The sequence below is a fragment of the Lagenorhynchus albirostris genome, chromosome 7 (assembly GCF_949774975.1).
Source record: "Lagenorhynchus albirostris chromosome 7, mLagAlb1.1, whole genome shotgun sequence".
Taxonomy (NCBI): domain Eukaryota; kingdom Metazoa; phylum Chordata; class Mammalia; order Artiodactyla; family Delphinidae; genus Lagenorhynchus; species Lagenorhynchus albirostris.
In genome coordinates, this window is record NC_083101.1 from 99,841,340 (window position 1) to 99,859,022 (window position 17,683).

The following is a 17,683-nucleotide window of genomic DNA, read 5'->3' on the forward strand; positions in this document are numbered from 1 at the left end:
TTGAGCCGCTCTGACCTCTGATGGCCTCAGTGGGATGCCAGTGTCCTCGGCCACCAGGCTGGCAGAGGGTGTTGGCAGCAACGTGGCCTGGGCAGACCTCAGGATGGCCCATGGCTCCAGGACAATGAAGACTGGCTTTTCTGACCCACAGTGGGTGAGGAGAGAGCTGACTTCTGACGCAGAGGAGGAGAAGCTTGCACCGTTGGAAGGGACACAGCCAGCCTCCCACGCCCAGCCTCTTCTTTGAACGACGTCCAGTGGCCACACTCCTGCCTGTCCTGACATTCCCGGGGCCTTGTTAGAGAAAAGCAAACAACCACCTCTCACAGGGAGGGTACCATCACACACCGTGTGTCAAATGCCACTTTTCTTTAAAATGCCACTTTGCTGGGGGGGAAGGAGCCTTCAAGGCTGTAGGCAGGGATGGTCTCTCTTGGGCTCCCAGCAGGGAGGGTGAGGCCAGCCCCACAGGGCCCCTCCGGTGTGGAGGCCCCAGGGGGAGCGGGCCAGGTCCGTGTGCCCTCCCGATCCTGGAAGAACAGCCGTCTGGACGGACGGCCCGGGCCCGTCTCAAAGTCCTTCCCTGGGTGTTGTCCTCCAGCCGGGCGGCCCCAGAGCTGACTCATGCTCTGCCTGTCCACAGAGGCCGCCTTGTGAGGCAGTGGCCCTCGGTTCCCGGAGCCCTCCTCCCTCTGCCCTCTGGGGTAGGGGGGCCGCCCAGCCTTACTTGCAGAGGACAGCGTCGTTGTCAGGCAGGGCTTCGTATACGCACGGGTCCTTGTCCCCCTCGTCTCCGGTGGCCATCATCGTGAGGCCCAGGAGCAGGGCTGCCACGGCCAGCCTCATGGTCCAGCTCTTGGGCACCTGGAATGGAAGGAGCCCGTAGTGCTGCTGGCCCTCTGCAGGGGGCGCCCTTCCCACCCTGCAGCCCCCAACCCTGGGGGCCCACCTGGTGGGACAGAGCCCTCTGCTCAGCAGGGAGAAAGGTGGGCGCAGCCTGGGCTCCGGCAGCTAATCCGCCACCGGACACAAGTATCTTGGGCGGCCCTGGGCCTCCTCCCAGCTGGACTCAACTGACAGTCGTGGCCGAGGCCCCGCCTCCATGAGAGCAGGGCCGTGCCGTCACTCTGTCCTGCTGCCAGGGCACAGAGCAGGCTGCAGAGCAGGAGGGTTTATACAAGCCTCCTGCGAGGCCCTCGTCCTGCACACACACACACACACCCAAGTTGCCCCGTGCGCGGTCAGTTGGCTGAGGGCCAGCCCGCTCCTTTGGCTTTAAGGCAAACCCTGGGAGGCTGGTGACCCCCGGCTTCGGGTTCTGGGGGTGCTGATGAGGGCCCCAACTTGCTGGGTTTTCTAGGAGCAGGAGTGAGACTGGGCTGTGCCCCTTGCACAGCTCTGCTTCTCCCACCCACAGCTCCTCTGCCACCTGTCTTGACAACCTTGGGGCTGTCGGACAGTGGCAGTGGTTGGACGCGGTGACCCTGTGTAGGAAGGGCTGCTGCACGAGGGGTAGAGCTGCCAGGCCCCGGGCCAGCTCCGGAGGGCCAGCTGAGGACAGAAGGGCGCGTCCCGCTACAGCTTGCCGCGGTGCTGAACTCAGCACTCTCCCAAAATAATAGTCCCTGGAGAAGAAGGCCAGCAGGGCTGCTCGGGAAGGGGGCCGCGTGCACAGCGCTGTGCTGGGAGGAGGGGGTGCACCCCGAACCAGTTGGCTGGGACCGCAGGGCGGCCTGCATTCCCTACGGAACAGGCCAGCAGGAGGCAGGAGTGTGTGGAGCTCTGACTGGATCCAGAGCAGGTGGGAGTGGGCACGATGGGGGGAGATCAAAGACAGTTCTCCCACCTTGGGGGGATGGATGGGGGGGACTGAGGACTCCTGGGTTCTGCTCTGAGCTCCTCCACAGGGCTGGAGGGCCCCATGCCTCTCTAGAACACACCACATTCATCCTTCAAAAACAAGTGATCCCGTTGCCCTTGCACTTGGCTAAGGAAGATGAGATCGTAGCTCTGCAGTCTATGCAGCTAGAACGTTAGAGAAACCGTTTTCAGCTGAGTTTGCTTTCCGCTTGAATTCCTGCTTCCAGGATCCCAACTTCCAGCAAAAAGCCTTTCCTTGAGGTTACAAATGAAACACATTTCTCAATAATCAGACTCCCTGAAGTATGACTAGGGCTCCCCCATAGACCCTTCCCAAGATCTCCCCTACTGGAGAGTGTCTCCTAGCAGCCTCCCCACAAGACGGTTGTGAAAATAAAATGAAATGAATTATGTAAGGCACTTAGTAAGGTGCCTGGCACATAGAGAATGCTCAATAATTAATGGATAGTGTAAATATTCTTCCACAGATCCATCCATCCCTTCATTCATTCCCACACAATCCATCTCACCAGCAGGTAGGAGCACCTCCTATGTGCTGAGCCCTGTGCTGGTCCCCGGGCATGGGCTGACCATGGTCCTGTCCTCATGGAGCTCACAGGACAGCCAGAGCCAGAGGATGATGGTGCCAGAATGGTCATCCAAGACCAAGAGACTCCTGTCTTCAAAGTGGCAGCCACTAGAGATGCCAGAACTTTCATGGGTGCCAACAGCTCTTAGCCCCAGTGACGAATGGCTGTCGGGAGGTGGGGGCCAGTCCACGGTGCAGGCTTGTTCCTGTGGAGCCCACTCACGTCAGCAATTCCTCCCTACTCAGTGAGCACCAGGCTTTTAGTACTGAATCCGCATGATGATGATTTTCTGAGGTAGGTACTATTATGATCCCATTTTACAGAGGGGAAGACTGAGGCACAGAGAGGTTAGCTGACCTGGGTCACATGGGTAGTAAGTGGCCGACCTGGGATTTGAACCCTCGCTGGCTGACTCCATGCTCCTTAACCATTTTGCTCTACTGCCCCCTCTTGCAGCTCCACTGTGCCTCCACTTGCTCCCCCTCTACGCCCTTTGTTCTTGGAATAAAGTCCCGAATCCTCCAGGTGTCCCACAATGCCCTGCAAGATCTGGCTCTTCCTGCCTCTCTAGCCACGTCTCTCTACTCTCCTCCTGTCCTCAAACTATTTCCTGCCCCAGGGCCTTCCTATGCTCCGCCCTCACCTCCCAGTCCATCCTGGGGGATCCCGAAGGGTCATTTCTTCAGAGAAACTTGCTCTGACACCGAGACTCCGTTAGATTCCCGTTATGCAGAATCAGAGCAATTTACTCCCTTTCTTATTGTTCTTATATGTTTGTAAAATAGTTTTGTAGTTATTTACTTAGTGATTTGCTTATAGTCTCGCCATCCCCCAGCCTACAAGCTTCTCAGAGGCAGTACCTAGTCTGTGTCTCGCTTTCCCTGGTGGGCCTAGATGCTAAATAAATTCTTGTTTGAATGCCTGACAAACTTGCCACTTCTGTTTCTGATCGTCCTCATTTCACTTAATAGCTCCTAACTCTCTATAAATATCAGAAGGAAGCTAACCACTCAGGTTGGCCTCGGGCCCTGGATCCCTTTTGCTTATTTATCTAACTTTCTTTGGCTTGTTTTTGTACGGAGAAATCTGACAGAATGCAGCGGTTCTTGGTGTTTTTGAATCTGATCCTTTCCTTGGGGAGTTACAGGACTTGGCTTTGAACTCAGAGTCCAAGATTGGAGAGCCACATTCAAGCCTGGGGAGCACAGCTCCCCATTTCCATCACCAGCCTGTTTTGCTCAATTGCATCACTCTAGAGGCACCATCTCCAGACCCCTCGGTGCCCATCCCTGAAGCTTCCTTCTCTTCCTTCAGGCACCTGGGCTGAGACCGCCTCCCAACACCATCAATAAGGCCAAATCGGTTGGCTTCCTGAGCTGTCCTGGTCCTTCCAGACACCTGGATCTACTGGACCAGTGCTCCTGGAACACTTTACCCCCCTCCCATCCCTCCAGGCCTCCTGTGCCTCACACCCCCCTATCACTGCCCAAGTGTCACGTCCTTTCTCTACCCAGACGCAGACTCTCATGTTTTCCCTCTCTCCTCAACCTTTCCATTTATGCCTTCAGGAATCGCTGTACTGCAGGGACCAAATTCCCCCTCATTCTTTTCTTTCATCCCTCATTAAAAAAAAATTGAAATATAATTCACATACCATAAAATTCACTCCTTTAACGTGTACAATTCAGTGGGTTTTAGTACAAAAATTACTAAAGGATGTGCAACCATCATCACTAATTCCAGAACATTTTCTTCACCCCAAAGGAGCCAAAATAACTCATTAGCAGTTGCTGCCCATTCCTTCCTCCCCCAGAACCTGGGAACCACTAAATCTTTCTACCTTTGTAGATGTGCTTATTCTGGACATTTCATATACATGGATTTATACTATATGTGTTCTTCTGTGACTGGTTTCTTTCACTTTAGCATAGTGTTTTTAAGGTCCATCATGTTGTATCATGTACCAGTACTTCATTCCTTTTTATGGCTGAATAATCTTCCACTGTATGGATATACCACATTTTATTTATCCACTCAGTTGATAGACATTTGGGTTGTGTCCACTTTTTGGCTATTACTAGTAATGCCTTTAAAAACATTTGTGTACATTTTGCTTTGTTTTGCTTGTGAACCTATATTTTCAATTCTCTCAGGTTATGCCTAGGAGTAGAATTGTTGGGTCATATGATAATTCCATGTTTAACAGTTTGAGGAACTGCCAGTCTGTCTTCCAAACTGGCGGTTACATTTTACATTCCTACCAGCAGTGAGGGTTCTAATTTCTCCACATCCTCAGTAGTGCTTACTGTTTCTTTTTTAATTATAGCCAGCCTAGTGAGCATGAAGTGGTATTTTATGTCATTTTGATTTGCATTTTAATAATGATTAATGACGTGGAACATCTTTTCATGAACTTTTGGCTATTTGTATATCTTCTTTAGAGAAATGTCCATTCAAATCCTTTGCGCATTTAAAAAATTGGTTGTCTTCTTATTGTGTAATATGGGTTCTTTATATATTCTGGATGTTAGACACTGATAAAAGTGTTTTGATATTTATAGCAAACACCTTTTAACCGCCCCTGAGTTTATGTTAATGAGGTGACTTTTGGAAAGCACCTAAGCTGGTTGCCAGGGAAACCAAACACGTGATTGGAGGGTTGGAACTTTCAGTTCCTCCCACCCCCTCACCTCCACGGAGGAGAGAGGGGCTGGAGATTGAATCAATCACCAGTGGCCAATAATTTAATCGATCATATCTATATTATGAAACTTCCATGAAAACCCAAAAGGATGGGATTCAGAGAGCTTCTGGGTTGGTAAACTTGTGGAGATTTGGGGAAAGTGGCACACTCAGAGAGCATGGAACCTCCACGCCCCTTCCTGCATACCTCACACTACACATCTCTTGTATCTGAGGCTGTTCCTGAGTTATATCCTTTTGTGATAAACTTGTAATCTAGTAAGTAAAATGTTTCTCTGAGTTTTGTGAGCCGCCCTAGCAAATTAATTAAACCCAAGAAGGGGTCGTTGGAACCTCTAACCTATACCCTGTAGGTCAGAAGCCCAGATGACAACCTGGATTTTGATTGGCACCAGAAGTTGGGGCCAAGTCTTGTAGAACTGAGCCTTTAACCTGTGAGAGCTGATGCTATCTTCAGATAAGTAGCATCAGAATTGAGTTGAACTGTAGGATACCCAGATGGTGTCAGAGAATTGCTTGGTGTGGGGGAAAAACTCACACATTAGAACTGGTGTCAGAACTGTAGACCCTCGTTGGATATTTGATTTGTAAATATTTTCTCCCATTCTGTGGGTTGTCTTTTTCTTTTCTTTATAGTGTACTTTGATACACAAAGTTTTTAAATTTGATGAAGTCCAATTTATCTATTTTTTCTTTTGTTCTCCATGCTTTTGTGGTCATATGCAACAAATCGTTGCCAAAGCCAGTGTTATGAAACTTAACTCCTATGTTTTCTTCTAAGAGTTTTACAGTCTTGGCTCTTACATTTACATCGTTGAACCATTGACTTATTTTTTGCATCTGGTGTTAGGTAAAGTTCCAATTTCATTCTTTTGCATGTAGCTATCCACTTGTTCCAACACAGTTTGCTGAAAGGACTTTGCTTTCCCCACTGAAACCTCTTTACCTCCACCTCCTGCCATAACCAGAGCCTCCCTGTCCCCTTGAGAAGCTGCTTCTCCATGTATCTCAGGTTTGGGAGGTAAGGTCAATGAGCACCCCCACTCCCCTTTGGTGCTTCTAGACCATGATCTCTCAGCCTTCTTGTCAAAATCTAAACTTCATGGGGCTTATTCCATCTGAAATACTTCTAATCAGTGTCATCTGCCTTCCTACCACTGCTTGCTCACTGAAGACGTTGCTACTTGGCATGGGGACTTTGTTTCCTGCTCCAAGTCTTGCTATCGACCCTGGGTGACATCTATATCTATGGGTCACCTCTTCCAACACCTCCAGACTCTCTTCCCATGGTGACTTCTTAGACACTGTCATCACTGAAACCATTCCATGCCAAAAATCTTAAATTCAAGCATCCATTCTGATGACAACCTCTTCTCCTTCCTAGTCACTCATTTTGTTACTCCCACTGCATCTAGTCTTCCATCTCATTCTGAACTTCAGTCTTTTAACCACTCTCCTTTCTCCTTATCTATGTTGGTGCCTGGGTCCTGGGAACGTTCATTTCTACTATTCACTTAACAACATCTATATTGCTACCTCCTTACCGTCGTGTTGTGTCTGTTGAGTGTAACTCCAATTTTGGACCAGTCCAAGGGTCTACCTGCTCCACTCTGCACCCTTGCTGCTCCCCACTCCCACTTACCTTCTTGGTACTTTACACCTTCTACAGAACCTGGTGCAAAGGGATGAGGAAAAACACTGTGCTAAGTGAAAGAAGCCAGTCACAAAAGACTACATATTGCATGATTCCATTTATATGAAATATCCAGAGTAGGGAAATATATAGGGAGAGAAAGTTGATTAGCTTAAATCTGGGGGTGGGTGGGTGGGTTAATGGGGAAGATAGGGGTGATAGCTAAAAGGTGTGAAGTGTCTTTTGGAGGTGATGACAGTGTTCTAAAGTGGACTGTGGTGATGGTTGCACACATCTGTAAATACACTAAAAACTGTTGAATTATACACTTTAAAAACCATTAAATTATACACATTTAACTTATACATACATACAATTTGGTGAATTGTGTAGTATGTGTAACATGTCTCAATAAAGCTGTTTAAAAAAACAATCCAAGGGGGACTTCCCCGGGGGTCCAGTGGTAAAGAATCCACCTTACAATGCAGGGGATGTGGGTTCGATCCCTGGTCAGGGAACTAAGATCCCACATGCCGTGGGGCAACTAAGCCCACATGCCAAAACTACTGAGCTCACGCACCTCAGTGAGAGAGCCCACGTGTCACAAACTACAGAGCCCATGTGCTCTCACCCTGTGTGCCACAACTACAGAGCCCACATGCCCTGGAGCCTGCGTGCCACAACTAGAGAAGAGAAAACCTGCACGCCGCAACTAGAGAGAAGCCCACGTGCCACAAAGAAAGATCCTACATGCCTCAATGAAGATTTCGCGTACCACAACTAAGACCCAACGCAACCAAAAATAAAATAATAAATAAATAAATCTTTAAAAAGAAAAATTCAGGGACTTTCTTGATGGTCCAGTGGATAAGACTCCACACTTGCAATGTAGGGGGCCTGGGTTTGATCTCTGGTCAGGGAACTAGATCCTGCATGTATGCTGCAACTAAGAAGTATGAAGGCCACAACAAAGAAGTCTGTGTGCTGCAGCTAAAGATTCTGCATGTCTCAACGAAGATCCTGCATGCCACAACTAAGACCTGGAACAGCCAAAATAAACAAACAAAAAACTAACTAAATAAAAACAATCCAGGTAACATAAGCAAAATGATGGACTAGTAAGCTCCAAGCTCTAATTCCTCCATAGAAGCTTCAACACATACACACAGGCACACAAAAACAACACACACACACACCCAAATCAACAAACCAAACGAAAAAAACTCCCCAACTGGCTGAGCTAACTTTATGAGAGACTCTGGAAAACAGTCAAAAGTTGAGAGCAACCAAGCGAATGCTCAGTTAAGAAAAAGCTACCTTCATGACACAAGCATATGGAAAGATATACCATGTTCTTGGATTGGAAGAATCAATATTATCTAAATGACTATACTACCCAAGGAAATCTACAAATTCAATGCAATTCCTATCAAATTACCAGTGGCATTTTTCACAGAACTGGAATCAAAAAACTTTTAAATTTGTATGGAAACACCAAAGACCCTGAATAGCCAAAGCAATCTTGAGAAAGAAAAAATGGAGCTGGAGGAATAAGGCTCCCTGACCTCAGACTATACTACAAAGCTACAGTCATCAAAACAGTATGGTGCCAGCACAAAAACAGAAATATAGGTCATTGGAACAGGATAGAAAGCCCAGAAATAAATCCATGCACCTATGGTCAATCAATCTACAACAAAGAAGGCAAGAATATATAATGGAGAAAAGACAGTCTCTTCAATAAGTGGTGCTGGGAAAACTGGACAGCTATATGTAAAAGAATGAAATTAGAATTCTCTAACACCATACACAAAAATAAACTCAAAATGGATTAAAGACCTAAAAATAAAACCAGATACTGTAAAACTCTGAGAGGAAAACATAGGCAGAACACTCTGACATAAATCACAGCAATATCTTTTTGGATCTGTCTCCTAGAGTAATGGAAATAAAAACAAAAATTAAAAAATGGGGCTTAATTAAAATTAAAAGCTTTTGCACAGCAAATGAAACCATAAACAAAGCAAAGAGATAACCTACAGAAAGAGAGAAAATATTTGCAAATGATGCGACTGGCAGGGGATTAATCTCCAAGATATACAAGCAGCTCATGCAGCTCAATAACAAAAAAACAAAAAACCCAATCCAAAAATGGGCAGAAGACCTAAATAGACATTTCTCCAAAGAAGAGATACAGACTGCCAACAAACACATGAAAAAATGCTCAACATCATTAATCATTAGAGAAATGCAAATCAAAACTACAATGAGATCTCACACCAGTCAGAATGGCCATCATCAAAAAATCTAGAAACAATAAATGCTGGAGAGGGTGTGGAGAAAAGGGAACACTCTTGCACTGCTGGTGGGAATGTGAATTGGTTCAGCCACCATGGAGAACAGTATGGAGGTTTCTTAAAAAACTACAAGTAGAACTACCATATGACCCAGCAATCCCACTACTGGGCATATACCCTGAGAAAACCAAAATTCAAAAAGAGTCATGTACCAAAATGTTCATTGCAGCTCTATTTACAATAGCCCAGAGATGGAAACAACCTAAGTGCCCATCATCGGATGAATGGATAAAGAAGATGTGGCACATATATACAATGGAATATTACTCAGCCATAAAAAGAAACGAAATTGAGCTATTTGTAATGAGGTGGATAGACCTAGAGTCTGTCATACAGAGTGAAGTAAGTCAGAAAGAGAGAGACAAATACCGTATGCTAACACATATATATGGAATTTAAGAAAAAAAATGTCATGAAAACCTAGGGGTAAGGCAGGAATAAAGATGCAGACCTACTAGAGAACGGACTTGAGGTTATGGGGAGGGGGAAGGGTGAGCTGTGACAGGGCGAGAGAGAGTCATGGACATATACACACTAACAAACGTAGTAAGGTAGATAGCTAGTGGGAAGCAGCCGCATGGCACAGGGATATTGGCTCGGTGCTTTGTGACAGCCTGGAGGGGTGGGATAGGGAGGGTGGGAGGGAGGGAGATGCAAGAGGGAAGACATATGGGAACATATGTATATGTATAACTGATTCACTTTGTTATAAAGCAGAAACTAACACACCATTGTAAAGCAATTATACCCCAATAAAGATGTTAAAAAAAAAAAAAAGGGATGGGAAGAAAAGGAGGAGTAGACAGGAGTCATAGCCAGGTAACAAACGTAAGGTAGATAGCTAGTGGGAAGCAGCCTCATGGCACAGGGATATTGGCTTGGTGCTTTGTGACAGCCTGTGGCGGGGGGATAGGTAGGGTAGGAGGGAGGGAGACGCAAGAGGGAAGACATATGGGAACATATGTATATGTATAACTGATTCACTTTGTTATAAAGCAGAAACTAACACACCATTGTAAAGCAATTATACCCCAATAAAGATGTTAAAAAAAAATGGGCAGAAGATCTAAACAGACATTTCTCCAATGAAGACATACAGTTGGACACAAAACATATGAAGGTGCTCAACATTGCTAATTATTAGAGGAATGCAAATCAAAACTACAATGAGGTATTACCTCACACCGGTCAAATGGCCATCATCAAAATATCTACAAATAATAAATGCTAGGGAGGGTGTGTAGAAAAAGGAACCCTCCTACACTCTTGGTGGGAATGTAAATTGGTACAGCCACTATGGAGAATAGTATGGAGGTTCCTTAAAAAACTAAAAATAGAGCTACCATATGATCCCACAATCCCACTCCTGAACATATATCTGGAGAAAAACATAATTTGAAAATATACATGCACCCCAATGTTCATTGCAGCACTATTAACAATTGCCAAGATGTGGAAGCAACCTAAGGGTCCATCAACAGATGAATGGATAAAGAAGGTGTGGTATATATACACAATGGAATATTACTTAGCCATAAAAAAGAATGAAATAATGCCGTTTACAGCAACATGGATGGACCTAGAGATTAACATACTAAGTGAAGTAAGCCAGATAAAGACAAATATCATATGATATCACCTATATGTGGAATCTAAAAAAATGATACAAATGAATTTATTTATAAAACAGAAATAGACTCACAGACATAGAAAACAAACTTATGGTTGCCAAAGGGGATGGAGGGAGATAAATTAGGAGTTTGGAAAAAAAAAAAAGAAAGAAAGAAAAGAAAAAGCTACTTTCAAAGTAGTAGAAAATTTCATGACGTGTTCACTTGCCTTTGCCCCACCCCCTCTTTGGCATAGTTCAGTCTTGCTTTGGAGGAGACTGCAACCCAGTTACCAGTTTTCTCCCTCAAATCAGAGGGAGCAGAGCAGACCTTATTGCAATGTTCTAACCTATCAAGGAATTGTCTGAAGGACTAGTTTCTGTTTTGCCTAACTCAGATCTCAGAGGGGATAAGGAGTGGGCATTGTTCACAAAAGCTGCAGGGAAACTACAGATCCACAGACACCTGGGGCAAGAGATTATGGGTGAATACACATAAAAGGCAATCTAAGGCCCCAAGCAGAAGCTAGGATGAGACTCTTGGGGAAATTAAGACATTCAAAAACAACTGTATATGTGGGGGAATTGAAAAAGCCACATGCAGGTCCAGGCAAGACACATGCTCAGAAAAGACCTGAGAAGACCTTAAGTTTTCACCTTGGGCTGATCCCTAGACCTAGAGCATACCCAGCTAATCAGTGAGGACTTCTCTGGCACATAGGCACTCTTAAAAGACTGGGAGAGGTGCTTGTTTCATTTAAATGTCCGGTTTTCAACAACAACAAAAGAAATCACAAGGTACAGGAAAACAAAGCCCATTCAAAGGAATAAAGTAGGTTGACACAAACTGTTGCTGAGGAAGGTCATACATCAGACATATTAGACAAAGAGTTTAAAATAACTGTCTTAAATATACTCAAAGAGCTAAAGGAAAATATGGACAAAGAATTACAGAAAATCAGGACAATAATATATGAACAAAATCAAAATATCAGCAAAAATATAAAAAATTATAAAATGGAACAAAACAAATTCTGGAGCTGAAAATTAACTGAAATGATCAATTTACTAGAGGGGTTTGGTAGCAGTTTTTAGCAGAGAGAAAAACATCAGTGAATTTGAAAATAGGAAAATAGAAATTATTGAGTCTGAATAGCAGGAAGAAAAAAGAATGAAGAAATGTAAACAGAGCATAAGAACTATGGGACACTATCAAACAGACCAATATATGCATGATGAGAGTCCCAGGAGAAAGAGAGAGAAGGGCCAGAGAGATTATTTGAAGAAATAATGGCCCAAAACTTCCTAAATTCAATGAAGTTCATGAATCTACAAAAACAAGAAGCTCAAAAAACTTCAAGCAGGATAAACTAAGAGAGACCCATACCAAGACGCATAACCAAACTGTTGAAAGACAAAAATAGGATTTTGAAAGCAGCAAGAGAGAAGGGACTTATCATGCACAAGCGATCCTCAATAAGATTATCAACTGATTTCTCAGCAGAAACCTTGGAGGCCAGAAGGCATTGGGATGATATATGTAAGAGCTTTAAAGAAAAAACTGTCAACTGAGATTTCTATATCCAGCAAAACTGTCCTTCAAAATGAGAGAGAAATTAAGACATTCTTAGATAAACAAAAACTGAGGAAATCCATTACCTATAGAGTTTCCCTGCAAGAATTGGTTAACAAGAGTCCTTCAGGTTGAAATGAAAGGACAATAGACAGTAGACAAAGATATAAAGATCTCAAGTAGGGGTAAATACATGGGCAAACATAAAAGCCAGTATTATTATAATTTTTGTTTGTAATTCCACTTTTTAAAAGTATAGGATTTAAAAGACAAATACACAAAAGTAATTATAGATATATGTTAGTGAACAGACATATAAAGATGTAACTAGTGACATCAGTAACACAAAGTGGGGGGTATAGTTACCCAGGAGTAGAGTTTTTGTATGTGATTGAAGTTAATTTGGTATTCATTCAAATTAGATTGTTATAACTTTAGGACATTATATATAATTCCCATGGTAACCACAAAATATATCTATAGGATATACACGAAAGGAAATGAGAAGGAAATAAAAACATGTCACTACAAACTCTTCCAAAAAATTAAGGTGGAGGGAGCACTTCCTAAGTCATTCTATGAGGCCAGCATTATTCTGATAACCAAAACCAAAGACACTTTAAGAAAGGAGAACTATGGACCAATATTCTTGATGAATACTGATGTAAAAATCCTAGCAAATTGCATTCAGCAGCATATTAAAAGCATTATACAACATAAACAAGTGAGATTTATTTCTGGAATGCAAGAATGGTTCAACATACAAACGTCAATCAATGTACTACCACAATCAGTCAATGTAATTGTGTTTATTCTGTTAATATCACATTAACAGAATAAAGGGAAAAGCCACATGATTATCTCAATTGATGCAGAAAAAGGATTTGATAAAATTCAACACCTTTTTTTGATAAAAACACTCAACAAACTAGGAAGAGAGGGAAACATCCTCATTCAATAATGATAAAGGCCATATATGAAATACCCATAGCTAACATCATACTCAATGGTGAAAGACTGAAAAATTTTCCCTGAAGATCAGGAACAAAACAAATATATTGGGCTTCTGTGGTGGTGCAGTGGTTAAGAATCTGCTTGCCAGTGCAGGGGACACAGGTTTGAGTCCTGGTCCGTGAAGATCCCACATGCCGCGGAGCAACTAAGCTGTGAGCCACAACTACTGAGCCCGTGTGCCACAACTACTGAAGCCCGCTTGCCTAGATCCTGTGCTCCGCAACAAGAGAAGCCACCGCAATGAGAAGCCCAGACACTGCAACGAAGAGTAGCCCCCACTCGCCACAACTAGAGAAAGCCCGCGTGCATCAACAAAGATCCAACGCAGCCAAAAAAAAAAAAAGATATAAATATTAAACAAACAAAAACAAATGTATTACCTTGCCAGGGATGCCATAGCAAAATATCACAGACTGGGTCGCTTAAAAAATAGAAATTTATTTTGTTATAGTTCTGGGGGTTGGAAGTTTAAGATCAAGGCGTCAGCAAAGGTGGTTTCTCCTGAGACCTCTTGGCTTGCAAATATTTATCTTTCTCACTGTGTCTTCACATGTTTTTTTCTCGGTGTGTGTGCAACACTTGTGTTGCTTTGTGTGTTCAAATTTCCTCTTCTTACAGGATGTTAGTCATATTGGATTAGGGCCTATCCTAATGGTCTTATTTTATCTTAATCGCTTCTTTAAAGGCTCTATCTCAAAATATAGTCACATTCTGAGGTACTGAATGTGGTTAGGGCTTTGATATATGAATTTTTGGAGAACACATTTCAGACCATTACGATAAGGATGCTCACTTTTACCACTACTATTCAACATACTCTTAGAAGTTCTAGCCAGAACAATTAAATGAAAAAAAAAAGAAATAAAAGGAATATTGAAAAGGAAGAAGGAAAATTATCTCTATTGTCAGATGACACAATTTTATATGTAGAAAACTCTAATGATTCAGAGTGAATTCAGCAAAGTTGTAGGATATGAGCTCAACACACAAAAATCAGTTGCATTTCTATACATTAAACAATCGAAACAGAAATTAGGAAAAAAAATCCATTTAGAATACCATCAGAAAGATGAAATACTGAGGAATTAACCTAACCAAGGAGGAGAAAGACTTGTACACTGAAAATTACAAAATGTTACTGAAAGAAATTAAAGAAGACACAAATTAATGGAAATAAATTCTGTGTTCATGGATTGGAAGCTTTAATGTTGTTAGGATGTCCATACTACCCAAAGTGATCTGTAGATTCAATGCAATCCCTATCAAAATACCAATGACATTTTTCACAGAAATAGAAAAATCCATCCTAAAATGCATATGGAATCCCAAGGCACCCTGAATAACCAAAACGATACTGAAAAGAAGAATAAAGTTGGAGGATTCACAGCTCCTGATTTCAAATGTTAGTACAAAACTGGGGTAATCAAAACAAAGTGGAACTGGCATAAAGACAGATATATAGACCAGTGGAATAGAATAGAGAGCCCAGAAATAAACCCTTGCATATGTGGTGAGATGATTTTCAACAAGGGTGCCAAGACCATGGGGAAAGGACAGTCTTTTCAGTAAATGGTGCTGAAACAACTGGATAGCCACATGCAAAAGAATGATGTTGGACCCTTACCATCCACTATACACACACATTAACTCAAAAAGGATCGAAGACCTAAATGTAAGAGCTAACACTATGAAACTGTTAGAAGAAAACATAGGGGAAAGCTTTATAATATTGGATTTGTCAATAATTTCTTGGATATGACACCAAAAACACAGACAACAAAGTAAAAAATAAGTACATTGGACTTCATCAAAATTAAAAACTTTTAGCATCAAAGAATTCTATCAAGACAGTGAAAAGACAACTGCAGAATGAGAGAAAATATTTGCAAATCATAGGTCTGATAAGGCTTAATACCAGAATATAGAAAGAACTCCTACAACTCAAAAACAGCAAAGTAAACAATTAAAAATTGTGCAAAATACCTGATTAGATGTTTCTCCGAAGAAGATATACAAATGGCCAATAAACACATGAAAAAATGCTCAACATCTCTAGTCATTAGGGAAATACAAATCAAAACCACAATGAGATACCACTTCATACCCATTAGGATGGCTATTGCTAAACACATACAGACACAGATACACAAACACACAGAGAAAACAACAAGTGTTATAGAGCATGTGAAGAAATTGGAACTCTTGCACATTGCTGGTAGGAATGGGAAATGGTGTAGCCACTGTGGAAAACAGTTTAGTCGTTCCTCAAAAAGCTAAACATAGAACTACCTTATGATCCAGCAATTCTACTCCTGGACATATACACACAGGAATTTAAAGCAGGGACTGAAACAGATACTTGTATGCCAGTGTTCATTGCAGTCAAAAAGTGAAAATGACCCATGCATCAATCAACAGGTTAATAGATAAACAAAATGTAGTGTACACATATAATGAAATATTATTCAGCCATAAAAGGAAGGAGACTCTGACATACGATACAGTATGGTTGAACCCTGAAGACACTTTGCCAAGTGGAATAAGCCAGTGACAAAAAAGACAAATACTGTGGGATTCCACCGATACGAAGTACCTGGAGTTATCAAATTCATAGCAAAATGATAATTTCCAGGGGCTATGAGAATGGGGAGTTATTGCTTAATGGTTACAAATTTTCTTTTCTGTAATAAATGTTTTAGAAATACATAGTGGTGATGGTTGCATAACATTGTAAATTTAATTAATGCCACTGAATTGTACACTTCAAATGGTTAAAATGGTAAATTGTATGTTACGTATATTTTAACACAAGTGTGTGCACACACATGCCTGTGCACATAAACACAAATCCAAGGACCTAGTGTTCTATAGAGCCCACTTTTGAAACACTGACCTAATCCATTTTCCTCACTGTATGGACAACTTAATCAGCCTGTGTAGACTGCTGTCCATCCTCCCAGTCAGCTATGCTCTCCCCACCCTAAGGCCTTTGCAGAAGCTATTCTCTCTGCAAGGAGTGCCATTCTCTCCTGCCCCATGATCCATATGGCTAACTTTTGCTCACCCTTCAGGTGTTATTTAAACATCGCTTCCTTCGGGGAAACTTCTTGGGTATCCTCTCATATCTACATCCAGTATCTGCAATACTTCCACCATGATGGTATTATCAGACCATTTTTATTTGCCATTTACGTGTGTTGGTCTGTTATTTTACGGGGGAGGGACCATATGTATCCTGTGAATTGCTGTGTCTAGCACCTAGCACGGTGCCTGGGAAACAGCAGATGCTCAATTACCACTTAAAGAAGGAAGAGAATAAGGGAGGGCGGGGTGGATATAGACTTCCTGAAGGCCCCACCTCCACCTCTATTAATCTGGGTCTCACTTGTGCAGTTTGTTTCTCTCTTTTTTTTTTTTTTTTTTTTGCGGTACGCGGGCCTCCCACCGCTGTGCCTTCTCCCATTGCAGAGCACAGGTTCCGGACACGCAGGCTCAGCAGCCATGGCTCACGGGCCCAGCCGCTCCGCGGCATGTGGGATCTTCCCGGACCGGGGCACGAACCCGTGTCCCCTGCATCGGCAGGCGGACTCTCAACCACTGCACCACCAGGGAAGCCCTGTTCCTTTCTTGATAGCAGTCATCAGTATCTTCCTTCTACTCTAGTTCTCTGTGCATATATTTCATCCCGTGAGGGCCCCAATTGTCTCTGCATTCCCCACGGTACTTTGCACATAGTAGATGCTGGAAATAAACAAGCACACACAGTTAAAAACAATACATTGTGAACAGATTATGCTGACCTTTTGCTGTTCTTCATATTAGGAGAACAGGAAAGAACTCCACAGACTCTCAAAATGCACTTGGACCATCTTTTAGTTATCAGCTACTATCCGTTGCTTTTCATGCGCCTTTCACTTCAGATGACCAATTTGGAAATTGTCTTGGAACGTAAAAGTATCAAAATGTGGGCTTCCCTGGTGCTGCAGTGGTTAAGAATCTGCCTGCCAGTGCAGGTGGCACGGGTTTGAGCCCTGCTCAGGGAAGATCCCACATGCCGTGGAGCAACTAAGCCCGTGCACCACAACTACTGAGTCTGCGCTCTAGAGCCCACGAGCCACAACTACTGAGCCCGAGTGCTACAACTACTGAAGCCCGCGCACCTAGAGCCCCTGCTCTGCAACAAGAGAAGCCACCCAATGAGAAGCCTGCACACTGCAACAAAGAGTAGCCCCTGCTCGCTGCAACTAAAGAAAAGCCCGTGCGCAGCAACAAAGACCCAAGGCAGGTAAAACAAACAAGCAAAAGTTTCAAAATGTGTATCTTTTTCTTGTTATTTTAAGAATG

At 43.2% G+C, this 17,683-nt stretch overlaps 1 protein-coding gene across 3 annotated transcripts in view; it reads right to left on the reverse strand.

Moving 5' to 3' along the window:
• PEBP4 (phosphatidylethanolamine binding protein 4) overlaps positions 1 to 15,455 on the reverse strand; it is a 237,919-nt gene extending 222,464 nt beyond the window's left edge. For 2 of the 3 annotated variants that reach the window (XM_060155656.1, XM_060155655.1), the window contains exons 1-2: positions 950 to 1,092; positions 728 to 864 (exon numbers count right to left, since the gene is read on the reverse strand). In XM_060155656.1, coding sequence (XP_060011639.1) covers positions 728 to 846 — 119 coding nt within the window. In that variant the 5' untranslated portion in view covers positions 847 to 864; positions 950 to 1,092. Of the gene's footprint in view, positions 1 to 727; positions 865 to 949; positions 1,093 to 15,322 lie in introns of those variants that run through there. The other variant, XM_060155658.1, reaches the window with a different exon arrangement.
• Between the last annotated feature and the right edge of the window lie 2,228 nt (positions 15,456 to 17,683).